The sequence below is a fragment of the Centroberyx gerrardi genome, chromosome 14 (genome assembly GCF_048128805.1).
Source record: "Centroberyx gerrardi isolate f3 chromosome 14, fCenGer3.hap1.cur.20231027, whole genome shotgun sequence".
Classification (NCBI taxonomy): domain Eukaryota; kingdom Metazoa; phylum Chordata; class Actinopteri; order Beryciformes; family Berycidae; genus Centroberyx; species Centroberyx gerrardi.
In genome coordinates, this window is record NC_136010.1 from 11,600,042 (window position 1) to 11,618,669 (window position 18,628).

Sequence of the window (18,628 nt, forward strand, 5' to 3'; positions counted from 1 at the left end):
AATAGAGCATGTTACCCAATGGGACTCCTGTGACACTTTGATTGCACAGCTATCAACCCTTATATTTTGCTGTAGTGAGGTGCTATTCTAATGTTTCCCCATCTAAATCCAAGCGTAAGACAGATATGCTGGCTTGTTTCATGGTGTGTGTGTGTGTGTAACGTGTGTTGAAAGACACCATAATCAAATCCTGTATTCTATAATAGTTCTCTCATAACTCCAAAAAAATATAGCTTAAATATTATTATATTAGCAGAATATTGCATTCTAAGTATTTTAACAAAGAATTGTCCAGACAGACTTTGAATAGCACACTTCAGGGCTCAGAGCGCTGGAAACGCAAAAGGTAATTCATTGAAGAAGCCGTTTTATATTTTTCTAGAGGAATTGTTTTTGCTCACCTAACATCATTCAGCAATGCTTTAAGTATTGTCCTGGATTATGCTTCTCAAGCCGTGTTAAGACTGTAAATAGCATTATTCTTTTGGTCATTTCTCCTGCGTCTCATGGACATGTAGAAAAGCATCCAAATGCCTTGTGTCTACGGGGTTTGTTCAAACCATCATGCAATGCAATAGATGGCATCATCTCCCCTGACATACAACCAGTGGCAGAGATGCCCTTTACAAATGAACCCGTCTTTCTTTCAAGACACACCGAATGTCTCTAATCTCTCCCACACACACCTCATGTCTGCCTTATGTGTCACATCTCACTGGGTAACGAGTCTCCAGATGTGCAAGTAATGTTACGGCGACATTTCAGTCCATTTCCTTTTAGCAGAGGAAAAGCAATGCAAAACAAAGCCCAAACCAAATAAGCTTAATTAAAACATCCAACAAAAGAAAACAAGAAAAGAAACGCAAACAAAAATCAGGAGGGAGAAATCAATCAGAGCCCAGGATTTTCTTGAACTGACTTCAGAAAAATGAGGAGAGGAAATGAACAATAGGCAAGGAAAACGGATGGAAGAAAGGAGGTGGGTGGGCGGCGGGGACGTGAAGGAGTGAATGCGAGCGAACGTCGCTTCTCCTTCTGATTTGCGGGGGTTTTATCTAGCAGTGGCATCCGAGTGGGGAAAGCGTGGGCCTTGGCTGTAGTGGCGTCGCGGCTGGCCACTGCTGACAGACAGGCCAAAATATGGCTTTCTTCTGCTGCTGATTAAAGAAGTGCAACAAAAGGGTGGAGGGACACAGAGGACAGACACACACACGCTCACTAGTCACACACACACACACACGCTCACTAGTCACACACACACACACACACACACACACACACACACACAGTGACCAAGTCAGACTGGTTATAGTGCATTTAGTTACATCCATATAATGTAACTAACATGTAACAGCAGTGAAGAAACAGTTTAGTGTAAAAGTCACCCTGATGTGTATCCAAAAGAACCCAGAGAACTTAAATAGAAAAACAGACATTTTTATTGCTTTTTTGCTCATAAAACAATATTATGGCTGAAAATTCAGTTTTAGGAAAATCTGAAATATCAGAGCATTTTAAAAGTAAACCTTAAAAACACTACTGTCATCTTTGAGAACAACTCTAAAGATCTTCCTTTATGTGTCAACTGTATCGTCACATTTTTAAACTATTTTTTAACAACTGCTAAAATCCCATGGCTAATGTGTAAAGCAAAGATGGTTCTATCCCAAAATGCCCTTACATAATGACAAAAACAGTACTTTTGAAATTTTGTGCTCCCAAAACCAAAAGAAATTCCCAGACAAAATGAAATGAGTAAACCTCATCAGAGTGCTCCATATAATGACTGACCAGGGAGAGAAGTACCTCGTAAAATCTCACACACACAGAGGTTGACGAGGGGTTTGGGAGACACTGTCCCCTGCTGGTCAAGCTAACAGCTAATAACCTGCTGATACAGCAAAGACAAACGGTGACACAGGATCACCAATACATTGAGAATCATGAGATACAGTTGAGAAAATTTTAGAATGTATGGTATCAATACAGAAAAAATGACAATGGAATGGATTGCATGGAAATATAGTCACATTTGCTCCTTGAGAAATAAATATGAAATTATCCTAAGCATTCACCTAATGTCCACAAAACAGCTTCAACTGAAACAAAAGAGAACTGAGATAAGAGGAAAAAACACTTTCCTGTATACATTGTATGAATTAAGCAATTACTTTTGGTGAAGTTAAAAAGTGGGCTTTTAAGAAAAAAATATTGCACTTTCCCCCCACAAATTCTTAAAAAAAAATTCACAGTTTGATTGGTCTAAGGCGGAAGCTCCTCCTAGTGAGTGTCACTTGGCATTAGGAAACCTCTTGCATAAGACAAAGTGTAAAGCTCTCTTTTTTGTCATGTACTATTCTAAATTATAGAGAGGTCCCCAGACTCAGTAAGCCCACTGTCAACTACAAAAATAAAAGCCTGCTCAATGAGAAACCACCACAGTTAATGCTCTTTATTCTATGAATAAACTCAGTCTGGGCCCGAGAGCTCCAAATTGAGACGATTAACTTATTCTCATATTCCCTGCGTAATCTGTGGATCAATGGATAGACAAGGTACTCTGTGCCCCCTTTGCTCCCATAGAGAACTTCCTCTCATTAACTAACATAACACCAGTGCAGACCAGACCGACAAACACATGGAAGTACGATTCCCAATCTTAAAATAGTGGTGCGGTGCAACATAAGAGAAGGGAAAGCGTGGGGAAGCTACAGAGAAAAGAGCACTTGCTCAACCTAGAGCAGGAAGAGGAAATGATGTCACAGCTACAGCGTAATGTTTCAAAATAACTCTGCTGACTTTTACATGTGTCCACAGAGCAAAGGCTATCTGATGGATCGGTTATTCATAAGGCATCGGGTTTTGTGGGGTGCTTGCTCTATGGCAGGACTCCCAGTATGGCCTTGATCCCTTTTTCTCCCCTGTTCCAGTCATTACCACGACTCAGGAAACTCATCGTAGCAATACTTGTCCTTGTAGTCATATAACCAGACAAAGTTGGTTCCACACACCAACTTGCACTGGCCATTAAACACAGCTCCAAGCAGAGCTCCCATTGGACAAAGTGCAGACAGACTCCTCCACTCCAACCTCTTCACTCGGGGTGACCCACACACCGATTGGCTAGAGGACTGAACTGAAAATGCCTTTGATCCAACAGGTACACATTTGAGGAGGCTCAGGTTCCAAAGGTTAGGAAAGGCAGTGGTGAGGAAGAGAAAGTCACTGGATCTTAGACAGTCCGCTGGCCAGGAGGAGTCTGAAGGGGATGGTGGAGCGTGACACAGTCAAGGGCAGTCTGTGGAGACCTGCAGAGAAAACAACAACAACATTACTCACAATCACAAGGCGGCGCACAAAACTTGCTAAGCTAAGAAAAAGAGTGATTTGGGTGAAATGAAAGTCTATCAATCACAGAACAAAAGCAAGTAGGGAGGCAAGGGGAAAGAGCAGGAGAGCTGCAGTGGAGCAGAGATGCTATCTGTGCCGTGAGGAAGGGGAGTGTGTGTTTGTGGCGTGTCCATGCTCCGAGCCCTTGTTTGTGTTGGGCGGAGGGGTAGAGGGTGTGTGTGCTGCGAGGGGACTAGGGCGGTGGGGCCTGAAGGTCCCCAAGGGGACCCTACTCTCCTCTTGTCCCTTTACACTTTCCTGAACGAATTGTACACTTTCTATCTGAGGAAAAGAGACCAGCCCATAGGGAAACGTGGCCAAAAGGTGGGAACACTCGTGACATAATCTATCCAAGTACAACAATTTGCAGCAGAACACAACCCCACCGGCACAAAAATACAAGCGTACATTCACCCCACTGTATAAAAGCAAACTGAAAGTGCAGACTGACCAAAGGCACGGATCAGCTCTCTCTGTACTGCCCAGGTGACCGTCTTGATGAGTGAGGCGGAGGTGAGCCCAGCAAACAGCATGTTGTACAGGAAGACAATGTAGAAGTTCCCAAGCCAGTTGTACCGACCAAAGTCTCCCAGGAGATCAAACCGGGTGATCCCTAAGAAAACACAAAGAGGAGGAGGAATGAAAATCGGTACAGAAAAATGTTCCACTTGAGCCAGGCCTCACCTGCAGAACATTAACTGCATACACATGCCCTCTTGTGGGCATTATTAAAACTACATGTAATAAAAATGCTCATTCAGCACCAGCTGACATTACATGTGGTCTTTTTGTGATGAATAATTAGTCATATTTTCCATGTCCTTACCAAGTGTGCGTGAAAAGACTGGCAGTGCTGAGCTCAGAACAAGCAGTGAAACGCAGTTCCCAATTATCTGAGAGGAACAGAAAGTTAGAGGTTACTTTAACTGACAGTGCTTCATTCAGCTTCTGCTCAGACCTCAGACTGAGGTTTAACAGAAGAGATACAGATAAAGGCTAGCTGTGATATACCTGTGTGAGGTTGGTGTCCTGGGCACGAGGCAGCAGGCCAGTGAAGAGAGGAGAGCTGTAGAAACCCACCACTGAAGACACCATCAGATAGCTGGCATTCAATTAAGGACAACACTGGGATTAAGAGCCATACACTCCTTCAGACAGACGAATACATCCATAATGGCATTTCAAAAAGCATATCAGCACCATATTTTTTATGAATGTGATGGGATGAGTCAACATCACACACACTGTATATTTATCAAAGACAGTCTGTATGCGGCTGAATCAGAGCCACCTGGACACCACTAGTTAACTCTGTGTGTGCGGACGGACGCACAGTAGATTGAGATAAAAGGATACAGGATGAGGACTACTTGCACTGCAGCTCCCAGCGAGCCGAACATGGAGAAGGAGGTCTTCCCCAGGCGAGGGTCCTGAAACGCAAACAAAAATCATCCAACAATCAGCGTCAGCGTGGACAGCTGACTAAAGAGACAGCCACACTGATCCGTTGTGTCCGTCCGTGTACGTTCGTGTTCGTTTCAATTTGTTTTCGATGAGGACAGGGCTGATGATTCGTCCGTCTCCGTCAATATGGATGGAAATTTGACGGACATTTCGACGGATGCATTCGCCATCTGTTTAGCCAATTAGAGGCGTTCCTACGTTTGTTTCGGGAAAAATGGCAACGAACGCGGAGACAATGTAGTGTACACCATCCCGTTGTACGACTCATCAAAGGATTACAAAAACAAAGATAAAACTGAGAAAGCCTGGTATGAGGTTGGGATGACTGTAGGTTTTCCAGGTCAGTTTTTTATTGAATCTATACTATATATTCTGTTCCCTTGTTTTTTCTATGAAATAGCACCGGTATGAGCAAACCCATGTTTTCTCCTTACTGTACTTCTGCTATGCTCACCACATTGATGGTCCAAAACAGAGACCCAACGAACACAAATCTATCCGTCTGTTTTCTGACAGATCACTGTTACATGCAACGTTAACATTTTCTTTTTAGTGGGACCCTCACCTCCATTCCTCTAGGCATAGCTGTCTCATCAAAGAGCAGCTCCAGCACATTGAAACAGACCATCAGGACACACATCACCTGAGGAGACACGAATAATGTCCTCATTATACAATGAATACACAAACAGCTGTGTAATTAAACGAGAGTCAGAATAGACTGTGATTATGAAAGAAGCCCAGCTGTACCGTCAGAGCTAGGAGCAGAAGCATGGCCAGTGGGTAGCCCAGGTTTCGTTGCCATGGGGACGCTTTCCTACGCATCTCTGTAGGGGAGAGCAAGAAAAAACAATGGGAAGAAAAAGAAAACACAAGAGATGAGTGTCACTCTATGGCTATACATTGTAATCGCTGTGAGAGGAGCCCGGCAGCGAGCAGTCTGTTCAGTCAGTCTTACCCAGGGCGACGCGCTGGCTCCGGACTGTTTGGTACTCCCTTTTCATCGCCTCCATATTCAGCTTGACCCAGCAAGACGTACTGCCACCTTCAAGCAGACAACACACAATTAAGACACAAAAACAACAGACAGCTTTAAAGTGAGTCACAAGAGAATGACAAATCGGTGAGTCCATAGCGGCCCACTCACAGTTCAGTTTCCTGGACAGCGAGGCCTCCTCAAATGTGGTGCAGCTCAGAGTCTCTTCTACATTTTCCAACAGCTGAGGGGGAAAACAGACAACAGTGAGAATTAGCAAACTAGATTTTATAGCCACACGACAAAAGTTGATGTAATGGCTATGTGGAATAGGCATTTTTGAGTTCGACATAACATGTTTGACACTTCAGGTTTGTCACTCACCCGTGGCTTGACCAATAGGCTGCCAGTTACACTGAACATTCGGGACAGTCCAAAGGGGGTGCACACTGAAGAACAAAAGACACAGATGGTGATATAGAAGTGTTTTACTGCTTTAAGCTTCTCTCAACTACTTGAGGTTCATATGTACTTACACAGAAGAAGCACCACTCCAAAGAGAGAGATCCCAGAGTACAGGTAGGGAAGGTAGTACTCCCATAGGTCTGGAAATCAGAGGAGGAGTGGATAATAAGTTACTACAAAACCATTAAACCCATAAAAATCTAGAAAACCAATTTCATTCCTGAGTTGAATATCCTCACTGAAGGGTCTTTTGGTATTGCAGGTGACTCACCATAGAGGCTCTCTCTGGCCATGTTGTCGTGGAGGAGGGCTGATGCCACCCACACGATGCCCAGCACTAGCAGAGCCAGCAGCAACAGCAGCACAACTGCTTCATACACCCGTGCCATCACCCCCTAAACACAAATCAGATATTCAGTAATCAACAGGGACAATGACAGAAGCAGACAACTAGTAATATCAATATCAATAGCAATATAAGATAATATTATCATTATCCCAGGGATCCCACACCTTTTCACTGATGAAATTCCAAAACTTTCTACATGACCCCCCAAATTTCACTAACTAAGCATTAGTTTGTTTTTCACTTTAAAATCAAGGATTATAATAATAATTTAACTCTGTCAATAAAGAAAATGCAGCAACCAATGTTTTCCTCCAACAGAGAGGTCTAGACTGTTTTGACTTTTATAAAACTTTTCTCCCTTTTATCATTTTTCATAACTTTTCATAACTTTTCTAGGCAAAAACCAGTACCTTTTTGGACCCTGCAAATCCCTCGGACTCAGTGAAGAAGTAGGCAAAGGGCATGAGGAAGACCAAGGACAAATTGGAGAAGAGAAAGACTAGGTTCCACAAGCCTGATAGGGAGGAAGAGAGATTTTCCAAACATTAGTTTTCATTCCAAGCATTCATCCCAGTTAAACATTGCACATTGAGTGAAGGATTTGTTCAGTACCACTGTCAGCCACTGTGAGGCATCCAGCTAAGCAGTGTAGCATGAAACTAATGTTAGGCTACCTAGTAACATCTATGGTAATAAGTGAGAATGTACAACAGTAAAAAAACAAGAAGGGAAAACCTGACAGTTCACTATCAGAATGTTTCTCATATGGAACGGTACTACAGGCTTCAAAAACAAGCTTGAAAAATCAAGTTGGAAAGTTGCTTTAAGTTAAACAGCAGCAGAAAGGCAGTTAAACATTTTTTTTCCACACACCAAACAAAGAACATAGTAAAGTCACAGCACACTCAATCAATAATAATTATCCCTTTGTACACAAGCATGTGTAGTATTGACTTGATGCCTATAACCAATGTTCCTCATTGACTCTGATCCAGTTTTCAAACAATACTCTTTCTATGGGCATCAACTGTCACTTTGGTGTTGTCAACTAATAAAGAATAAGATATACCATGTATAAGAGATCCGTTGAGCCACTGCATGTAGTAACTCTGTGGGAAGGTGAGCAGCACCTCATTGGACAGAATGGAGATGGGGAGAAGGAGCACAGCACACACTGCGACAGAGAGGGTGAACGTGCACAGCCACAGCCTGGGAGAGGGAGAAAGAGAGACTGTGAGTGAGTATTTATCTGCCTGATGCCGTGGACGTGTTTGTGTTTAGCATCAAGCTTACAGCACTGCCTATGTAAGAGGCCTGTGAGGGTGGCTGGGGATAAAGTAGTACAGCGCCAACGTGTAGGGACAAAGGGCAGAGAGGAACCTGCATGCTACCCCTCCCACCCTACCCTCTCCAACACACACACACACACACACACACACACACACAGAGAGAGGACAGCAAAGGATAGGACAATAAAACTACAGCCAAATTTTGATTGCTGTTGGGTCATTTAATCATTAGAGCTTTTCACTTACGCAATTTTGTTGACGGTGGCATCTTCAATGTCATCTGAAGGAGGAAAACAAGTGAGACATGAGATATGACTTATTGATTAATTGATCTTTACCGTTTTACAATTATGCTAAGTCTTGTATGTTTTAACAAGGACAAGTTGCCATAGAAACAAAGCCAACTTTCTAACCTTGGTAACTGAGGAAAGCTTGAAAACATCATTCTGACTCTAATCAGATAAGAGCTGAAAATGTAGGAATGTTAATAGATAGGTTCATTCCTGTTTTGCCTCAGTCAGGGTCTGGGGGAATGGTGGTGGTGGGGTATGTGTGTGTGTGTGTGTGGGAAGCTGCCCAACATATGACGCTGAAAAAAGAAAAAGGTTTGCTGGCCTCACAGTAGGGGGAGAGAGGGGAGTACATGTTTGGAACACTTTGTTCAACCAATACTCAGGCAGAAACTGTATGTATGTAGGGAGGATCAGCAAAGAAAGGAGTGTCACTGAATGATACTAAAATACTGGGCAAAACTTGTTTAGTAAACATGCAACATGCCAAACGTTGTAAGACGTACTTTATAAATGGCATGTTTATCATTGCACATGGTATTGAAACTTCTTCCCATGCAAATGTTAGTGTATAGTTGCTTGATAAATAAGGCAAAGCCCAAGGAACAGAAACCAGTTCTTGGCATTGCTATTGATTGTCAAAAACAAGTTCTGTAGTTCTGTATTGCACAATTGTCATGTAGCTGCAAGGCACAACTGTTCTGCTGTTGGTGATGCACAGACAACATCAACAACAGTGAACTAATCTATAGCAGGCTTCCACAGATCGCCTGCTCCAAAACCCAATAAAAGAGCTGGCCATCGCCCAGGCTCCAGCCTCAGAGGAGTAATAGAGACCGGGCTAGTTGGAGGTGTGACATCTGTTTCCAATAGGGGCAAGTTATTGGATGCATTACATAACTTTCAACACAGTCACATAGCAGAACTTTAAACGTGTATTTTTTTTTAATGGCGAATATAGGTCCAAGTATATTAGGTTGGCTTGTTTGGTTCCAGTGAGAGATCCTTGCATTACATTAATGCAAGAGCAAATGGTTGTGTGTAGACTGTACTTTGAAGGCTAACGAGCCATTAATCCTCAAATGTGCTGCAACCAAAAACAGATTTTACAAACAGCCCTGCGCCATTCATACTGTCAAAAACAAAATACCGTAACGCAGAGTCATGAGAAATTAAACAAGCCCATGTTGGTTGTATGTGCTTGTTGAGGAAAAACCTTCTTTGAGATGTTTTTGTCCAAGCAGAGGGGCCTTGGGCTAGGTATGACAGTGTGTGTTTATCTTGTAGCAACATTCTTCACCGCCCCTCCGCCATCCTGATCCACAGTGAGAGCGCCTGAGGAGGTTACTGTTAGTGTTACATAACGCTCCTTCTGCACCTTTGGGGTGCTCTGGCCAACGTCCAGAGGCTTGGGTGGAGACTTTAACCCCTGGCACATATACAGTTACACATATGTAAACATGGAAAAGAAAACGGCCATTGATAAAACCTCAAAAATCACACATATATATGCAGACGCATAGGATTTAACATTTTAGTTGTACCGTAGATAATTTTTTAAAGTATCGTTCAGAACATACGCTTACAATGAATTAGGTTTGTAAATTATGTTCAACATACTGCTTGTCAGACAGACTATTCTGAGTTTTACCTAACCCCCCCCCCCCAACCCGCCCACCTACCATAAATAGGGGACTATTTACTCTAAATAGAATAGGGGGTTTCTGTAGAACAGCTATATGCCAGCTTTGCTTGCAGTGAAGAGTGTTGCCTACATACTCTCTCTGTGGAAGAAAAATTCCAAAACACCAGTGTAATCAGTATGCTTGTCAACACCATGAATTCACCTCCTGGCATCAGCCTTTGATGGAAAGCTCTCTCACAGAACAGTTTGTATGCGTTGTGTATATTAAGATCCAGAAGGCAGAGAGTGGCTTTAAAACTCACCAGTGACAAACTCAGCTGTCTTCCTGAAGTGCGTGAGTATGAGGTAGGACACTATGTAGAGACACGTAAACAGGAGGACACAGATCTGTAGAGGAGACAGAAGGAAAAAAATACATTTTATTTTTGTAATTTTTTGCCTTTGCACAGTCCATGTTCGTGAACATGGATAAAAAGGAGTTAGTGGCATTTCTTTGACTTGGGTGAGCAGTTATTCACATAAAGAAAGTGTCCTGTTGTGTCTGACATGGTTCATTAGCAACAACACATAAGCTGAAGTAGGCTCATATCTCTGACGCAATATATCCCAGAGGTCTGAAGGAGGTGGGGTGAATATGTGGCACAGATAACGAGAACATCAGGACACAGAACAGGGATTAGATATATGATAGGGAGTGGGAAGTGGCACCAGCGTAACACAAAAAGATAATGGAGAACAGGGCAGATTCACAGATTTGTCACAGGTGGTTACAATAGATTTGTTCCTCAGAGACTTGTTTCACATTTCTATTTTGTTTTGGAGTGCAAGAAAAACAGCTTAGATCATATTTAACAGAAGAGGGGCATAGCCAGTGACACAGACAATACTTGTCAATGTTGAGATATCAACAGTTGCTGGCTAAGTTAGCCTATGCATCACTTCAAAAGGAGAACGTCCCACCATTTTGACAATGCCAGGATAGACAGATGGAGGCTGAAGATTACCACTTTATCCCAACAAAGAGTTAGGGAAATGGGTGAGAGTCACAAACTAGAATGGATTAGGGGGAGAGCAAGAGAAGAGGGTTAACCCCAGTGATGGATAGCCTCCATGCTGCCCAGAGAGATCATCTTTTCCCAGACAAACTGTGTGACCAACATATTTCGGCTAAGCCTATATCCAATCAGCAATCTGTTGTCTGGTGAAGTACTCAACATTTCACCCCCCCCCCCCAAAAAAAATGTAAATCTATTGTACAGCTATAGGCAAAAACAGTGGTAACACATGATGTGTCAGTCATGATCCTACCCTCAAGCTGGTCATAAAATTCTGGAGAAAACAGCTACATTTCAACAGCAAGAGCCACATCTTTGTGACATTTTACACACATCTCCACATCTTACAGATAAACTCCTAGTCTAGTCCAGTCCCTACAGCAGAGTGGACAGTCAGGAAACACCTAGTCCTAGGCCAGGAAAATGGCATAGTTATAAGTTAGCGCAATGTAAAACATTTCTAACCAAATCCCCAGCTTTCATATTCCATTTCACCAAGCACTCTCAAATGGATACTGAATAATGTGTCAACTATGTGGACCTGCTGAAAAAATAGCCCTCTCTGGCTGACCTGTTCACAAATTCAATCTGGACATTAAGTCAATAAGCACATTAAGTCTATGCACGATGCTAGACTTGTGTTTCAATCAGTGGAGGATAAGAATACACTGAATAACTGGGTGAGTGAGGCAGAACGTACTCTTCTCTGCCACAGCATATTAGGTTGGAGAAGATCCGAGGCAAACTGGAACATTAAAACTCTCAACACATGCAGCCAGATTGAGTGGTTAAGTCTGCCGCCTCTTGACCCACACAAGTGCTGGCCAAGGAACGAATCTCCTCTTCTGTCTCTTCCTACTCTGTCTGAATAAAATGCCAAAAGGTGAGTGTGCTGTGCTGCCCACTCTCCTTACAAAAAAAACAGTACAAAAACACACATTTTCTCCCCAGAGCACAGAGGAAGACCAACAAAGCTGGCAGGATGTAAAAGTTTGTCTGAGGTGGCAATAACAGCAGAAAACAATAGGTGTGAGAGGAGCTCTGGAGAATGGCAGAAATGTAACAACATGTATATGGTTGTCTGTAAAACCGGTTTCTTAATAGGATGCAAACTTAAGGATAATGACTGCCTGGGAAGAATAAAAAGGCTTTTGACAGAGCTAGCCCATAGCCCACCAACTCATGAAATAGAGTGAATTCTAGGATTAGAATATCATCTGTGTCATTAAGCATCAGGTTTCTGAGCAATTTATTTCACAAAAGTATAGTGCAATGCATTGTGAAATACAAAAAGTGCCAGGAGAGTAGAAGACGAGATCAAAATGAACATGATGAGACAATGGCCTTTTACGTCAATGCTTCTATTATTCCAAATTATGAACAAAGAACATTTTACAATGGATCACTGGGACATATGGTACAGTAACACATGGGGGATGGGCGTGCACCCCTAATCTTATATCCATGGTTGGAAGAGGTGGAAGAAGCTGACCCACTTTAGAATGGCAACAATATATATATTTTTTTTTTAGAAAAACAAGTGGTTGTTCTCAGTTCTCATCTGTGCAGGTCAACATAAACAAGGAATAAAAGATGGGTTCCCTAAAACTGCTGAAATCAGAAACCTGCCCTGTTTCTGTTTTATAAAGTTCCTCAAATACTGATTGCTGAGTGAGTGACTGCCTGCTTCATTCCCAATGCTTTTACAGTGACAAATTAAGCCAGTCAAACATGCATCATGTGCCGTCAGAGTTTTGTCTAACCTTCCTAACATGACGTGGCTTTTGGTGTCATGTAGGCACAAACCCTAGATTACTTTATTCCAGACTAAACATATAATTTTATCTGTTGAGAAATGCATGGCTTATGACTGTGTAGATGGGACTGGTCATTTGAAATACACTTAGAAATGGCTGCAACTTGCAAACAACAATGCACTGTGCATAACAACTAATCAGATCAGCCTGTGAAATTGTTCAATAGTGCAGTCTAATTTGGCAAGGAGCCTGCTATAGTTAATCCAACAAAGGGAAAGCAGGGAACAAAGGATGGGTATTGGGTGAAAAAAAAAGTGAGGGGAGGGGGAATAACACCCTTTTACTCCAAGTTTTGTAGGTAGGAACACGTGTTTGATTGGCAAATGTCTAGAGCTGGCAGCACTTAGCAGGCCATTGAGAAAGGAGTTTAGGGGAGTTCAGCATCCAAAGGCACAGCTTTGTGTTGAACACACAGGTCCAGGGCTCTGAGTTTGCTCAACCCATTTTAAAATGCACCGAGTAGCCTAAACGCCTTTGTGCTGATGGAAGAAAAAACAGTGAAGTTCAAAACTTTTCACAGCCTACCCAACCTTGCACTCACTATAAAAATGCTGAAGAAGTAGGCAATACGTGGTACAGAGCGTCCTTGCAAAATGTCAATGGACCACTTAAGAATCTGTTCAGACTCCCATTGCTAGAGGGCCGAGCCTCTTGACGTGGTCAGGCAAAGTATGAAGGCCTTTGTTTACAAGTAAGAGGATAGATTAGGAAAGATTTAGCCAAAAACAACTTCAAATATTGCAAAGCATAGCAATCCTTATCCAAAAGAAGGTGTGCAACTATGTTGTGTTTGTATATTTGATTGTTGAAATGACACAAGATGCCAGAAATGCACAAGTCCAAATTCCAAGCCTTATTGTATCACCCAAATTACATATTCAAGTCCTTGGGAGAAAAGAGAATAGCAGATAACAGAATGATAACCACAACCATGTGCTTTGCCTGATCGTTTTTTTCCCCAAACCATTATTCAGCCTCTCTTTTTAAAAAAAATGGATCCAATGTTCCCACAAAATTACAAACCCATGTCCAAGCTCCCCTTTCTATCCAGAGTCCTGCAGGAAGTGGTTCCTAGTCAACTCTTGGATGCAGTGGAAAACCTTCAGATCAATTTCAATCATGTTTTCATAAATCACAGTACTGAAACAGCTTTTCTCAGGGTCATGAAAGGCATCCTGATGCTGGGGAGGGCTCCACTCTGCTGCTGACCTCAGCATGGCCTTTGATACTATTGATCACGGGATCCTTCTTGAAAAGATTAGGCTGTGGGTAGGTATTTCTGGATCGGCCCTCGGTTGGTTTACACAACATATCTATCAAATAGGAAATTTCCAGTATCTAATGGTGATTATGTTTCATCAGCCACTCCACTAAGTCACCCAGGGGTCTACTCTTGGACCTATTCTATTTTCATTGTATAGGCCTATGCTTCCCCTAGTGAATAGAATGAATCATTTTACAGTTTTTCTCAGTCGCTTTGGTACATTTCTCAGATCAGAATTGAAATTCTCAAAACTACTTGTTCAACCTCCACATCATCTAGTCACTTGTGCACATCCTAAAAGCAATTTCTCATTCTTTTGAACAAATTGCAAATGCTTTGGCACATTCATGCAAATGATTATGTACAATTGCTGTTTCCTACATTATCAATTGCTTATGTCGTGTTGATCAAAATGTATTATACTGGTTCTCTGTTGAATAGTCTTACCCCCCAAAACATCTAGGCATTAGTTCATTGCATAAGTCATTACATGCAAAATGGTTGAACCAGTTGTCATACTCTGTCAAGCATATTTTCTATACATTTCTATTAGACTTTTTTTGTAAATGTGTCCTGAATTGATGAATTGCTCTCAGGTGAATCTTGACTTTCACTAATGAAGGGGAATGTGTGAAGCGTTAGATCAACCAATGATCAACCAGTTCTCTAAAATAGCAGACAGGCAGGAACGTCAGGAGGTGTAGAAAGACTGCACTGTAATTCCCCATACAGCGCTGCATGCACAGTTCTGCCTAAGGGGTGTTTCCTATGTTTACATTTCTAATTTTGTATTTTTTTCCTTTGTGCTATGCAGTGCTGTAAAACAGTCTGTCTTTTTCCTTTTCTGTATCGCAATGACATGGTCTGTCAACAAATTACAGTACAAACAGTAAAAGTGTAAATGTGAATCCTGTCCAATCTCTTGCAATCAATCTCCCACATACAGTAATGTGTAACTTTGTACTGTTGAAATTGATATATGCCATACAGAAAAAGTGCAGCCATGTGCATTTTCAATCATTGTCATCAAAACCTCAGCCATAGTTTACATCAGAAAATACTTACAGAGTACACTGTTATATTGACAACATGGCTAAGCATTTTGACTGTAAATAATGACACAAGGACTTGTCATTCTGATGGCACTGACATGTTCATTGACATAAATATTTACTTTTGAGAGATAGGCTAAACTAAGGATTTTGAGCATGTTACGGGCTTTTGCAGGTAATCCATTGTGTGGTGCTGTTTGTACAAATTGTTTCGAGAAATGCACTTACTGTTTTGCAAATGTTAAGGATGATTCGAGAAATGTACCAAATCGACTGAGAAAAACTGTAACAGTGTTTTCTTCTTTTCTATCCAATCAAGCTTTAACCAATCTTATCAGATTAGCTATTTTGGAAGATTATTTATCTGCTACTCAAGACTGGATGGCACACAATTTCCTGCATCTTAACTCTACATGAAACCGAACTTCTTGTCCTTGGCTCAGAACACATGGCAGGCAATATTTGTGTCCACTCCAATATCAACCACTCCTCTAAAAGTTGCTGGGTCATTTTCAACCCATGTATGAATTTTGAGGAAGGAGTTAGCAAGTTGACTCAGTCTTGCTTCTTCAAATCATCAACACTTCTAAAATCAAGTCAGTTTTGTCTACTCATGATTTGGAAATAATTATTCCTGCTTTTATGTCATTGTGTATGTACTATTGTAATGCCTTGTTCTCTTGTCTAAGCAGTAGCCTGGCTGCAACTGGTGCAGAATGCGGCTGTGAGGCTTTTGACAAAAAATAAAGTCATAGGTCCCACATTACACCAATAATGCCCTCCGTTCTTTGGCAGCCAGTCAAGCATAGAATTGATTTTAACATTTGTGTGATCACCTACAAGGTACTGCATGCTGAGGCTCCGACTGAGTACTATTACTATAATACTGTTGTGTCCCCAGAGCGCTGTGACATCACTCAGGACCTGGCTGGTCCAACCGCAAAACAAAAGGTAATCGTGCCTTCACAGTGTTGGCCGCAAGACTCTGGAGCAGCCTCACCATAAATGTTAAGACTGGCCAACTCGTTTTAGGAAATTACTGTGGGGTGTGTTTTGTCTTATGTTCTGGTTGTATTTTTTTTTTTTTTTGTATTCATCTGTTCTATGTTTGTTTTAATATGTGAAGCACTTTGTGTTGGTACGGCTAGCAAGATGCTACACAAATCTACTTATACTACTGCCAGATAGTCATCATTTCAAAAGTAGCTGATCAGTCATCAGCTTGGCCTAATGCCATTTAGTGACCAGAGACGCCAGGGTCAGCTGACCACCATGACGAGTACCGTGAAGACGTGGTAAGCTCAAGACCTGACGCTGGTCAGTGGCTTAAGAAGGGAGTGCAAGCTAAGAGCATTAGGTCTTTAGGTGAAAGAAACAATGTCAAAACAAGGGTATCGGAGTCACCTTGGACACTTCATTGTAATGCTCCTCATTGTAAAGCTACTTCCATGAGCAACTACACTACTTAAAATGCCTGCTAATGAAACGGCTATTTAACCTGACTCTGTCCTCTTGACTATTGCAAGAAAAACTTTTTAAAGACAGTGGTTCTGTCTGTGATGCCTCATGTAGGTCTATACGCTTCATTTGCTTACTGATAATTTGAATGTAGAAATATCTTCAGGTTATGGATAATTCACACTCTCACTTAAACACGATATGGAAAGGAAAATGGAGATATGGAGCCAAGTCAAAATGACAAAAACAACCAATAGCTTAAGGCCTCAAATCTTCAATACTTTCTATAATTTCTATTCTTTCCTATATCCCATTCTTTGATGACCCAAGTTCTCTATGGGGATCATTAAAGTTTCATTTAATTTAATTCATGGATTAATACGCACTCATTTACTAGCCTAATATATTCTGCAGCTTGTGCCCATCCACTCCTACACAGTCTAATTTGGTATAATCAGACATCATGTTTTTCATTATTTATTTATAGATAGACATACCATTGAATAAACCAATTGAAATAGACAAGCCTGCCAATGGTCCCAAAACATGCAATGGAAAGGAAGATAAAAATTTGCTGTATTGTAGGAATTTGCCATTTACAGTGCACCAGTATCACCAATACGTCTTGTCCCAGAGCATGAATACTGCTGCACATGAGATCTGGTCGTACTTTTCAGGGTTAAAGGTCACTCCATGTGCCTTGTTGTAACTAATATTCAAGTTAAGTCTGAAGTTCAGCTGGAACTGTGTCAAGGAGGAGCACAGTCATCACTGGGAGAGAGTGGCAACAGCAGAGCTAAATGCATTACTTACAGTAGAGTAGAACAGAAATGTGAAGTATGGTGAATCAAACCATGGCAGATAGATGAAGGAGGGCTTGAAAAGGGGTCGTTATAAGAGGGGCCCCAGGTGCTGGAGAGGCTCTGTGGGTTGTCCCTTTGTGTTTGTACCACACCACTGCCTAATGACAAGCTGCATCCATGCAATAATTAGTCTGTAAAGAAGTTTAGTTAACCTTCAGGACATGCTTATTCCAACCATTAAGCTAACCTTAAAGTTAGGTTACACTTACTGTAGATACTGCAATACCAAGGCGGACATGTGAAACTGAGTAACTCGTCACTGCCAGAGTTTCACAACCGTTAAGACATGCAAAACAGACATAAAGTGAATTGGCTCCCTAAGTGATTATGTGGCCGATTTATTGCTACCGACTATCCTCGTATAACCGACGTTGCCTTTAGCCCGGCGTTACTTACTATAGTCTCCCGGACCCGGTTGTGGAAAAGTTGCTCTCTAACCGACACGTCGTCTGTTTCCATTCTCCGAAACCATACCAGTATCCTCCGGCTTTAAAAGCACTGGGGGAAATATAACGTTAAAAGGTAGATCATCTCCTCAGAAACGCCGGGGATGCGCAGCTGGTTTGCCTGGCTGCATTTTAAACCGCTGAGCTAGCCTGGCTGCTACACGGCAACTCTGTAAATGTAGCCGTTGATAAAAGCCAAACGAGGAGGGGTCACGAGGGGGGCGGGGCCAGAGAAATGGGATGGGGGTCGGGGGAGCTCTGCCGGTAGCGGTGCTATATATTGTTATTATTGGTAGTAGTAGTAATAGTGGTATCTTTGTCATCATCATCATCATCATCATCATCATCATCATCATCATCATCATCTCCAAAGACGTGTAACTTACTTACTTCTACATACTACAGTTTCCGCCCCTCCCAACTTTTCTCAGGGTCACTAAAGATTTCGGGTAGCCTACTTTAGGGGATGTGCGGAAGTCTATTCCATAGGCTACTAACTTTTGTGTTTACTTTTTCCACATATAGATATGAGTGACGGAGAATGGATAGTGACATCTGTTGGCCAAATTGTAAACACTTTTAAAAGATTAACTCATTCTATTTCAACTTTGCTTCACCTCTCATGCAAGCAAACACACTTCCAGCTGCTTTCTGTTAGCCCACTCATTTTCTCCAAGAAATCTGCTTTTCTTGTTACATTTGTTAGGCTACTTTGTGACATTTTAAGTCATTGTCACTGATGTGTATTCATGGGTTTAGGCTGTTAATTTGTGAATAGCATTACGTTTGCAATGTCATTCCCTAA

At 41.9% G+C, this 18,628-nt stretch overlaps 1 protein-coding gene across 2 annotated transcripts; it reads right to left on the bottom strand.

The window, feature by feature from the left end:
- Nucleotides 1-1,546: 1,546 nt before the first annotated feature.
- On the bottom strand, nt 1,547-17,946 carry lmbr1l (limb development membrane protein 1-like). Of its 2 annotated transcripts, XM_071906784.2 has the most exons (17): nt 17,774-17,946; nt 10,171-10,255; nt 8,180-8,213; nt 7,714-7,853; nt 7,055-7,158; nt 6,567-6,690; nt 6,367-6,435; nt 6,215-6,279; nt 6,002-6,074; nt 5,813-5,899; nt 5,605-5,681; nt 5,420-5,497; nt 4,747-4,820; nt 4,402-4,492; nt 4,217-4,283; nt 3,842-4,003; nt 1,547-3,308 (listed from the first exon to the last, which is right to left on the bottom strand). In XM_071906784.2, the coding sequence occupies exons 1-17, from the start codon at nt 17,834-17,836 to the stop codon at nt 3,223-3,225; spliced, it is 1,479 nt and encodes a 492-aa protein (XP_071762885.1). In that variant the 5' UTR covers nt 17,837-17,946; the 3' UTR covers nt 1,547-3,222. The 2 variants fall into 2 exon arrangements, with proteins under 2 accessions (XP_071762885.1, XP_078144386.1); XM_078288260.1 differs by lacking the exons at nt 7,714-7,853; nt 10,171-10,255; nt 17,774-17,946 and having other exon boundaries at nt 8,180-8,184.
- Between the last annotated feature and the right edge of the window lie 682 nt (nt 17,947-18,628).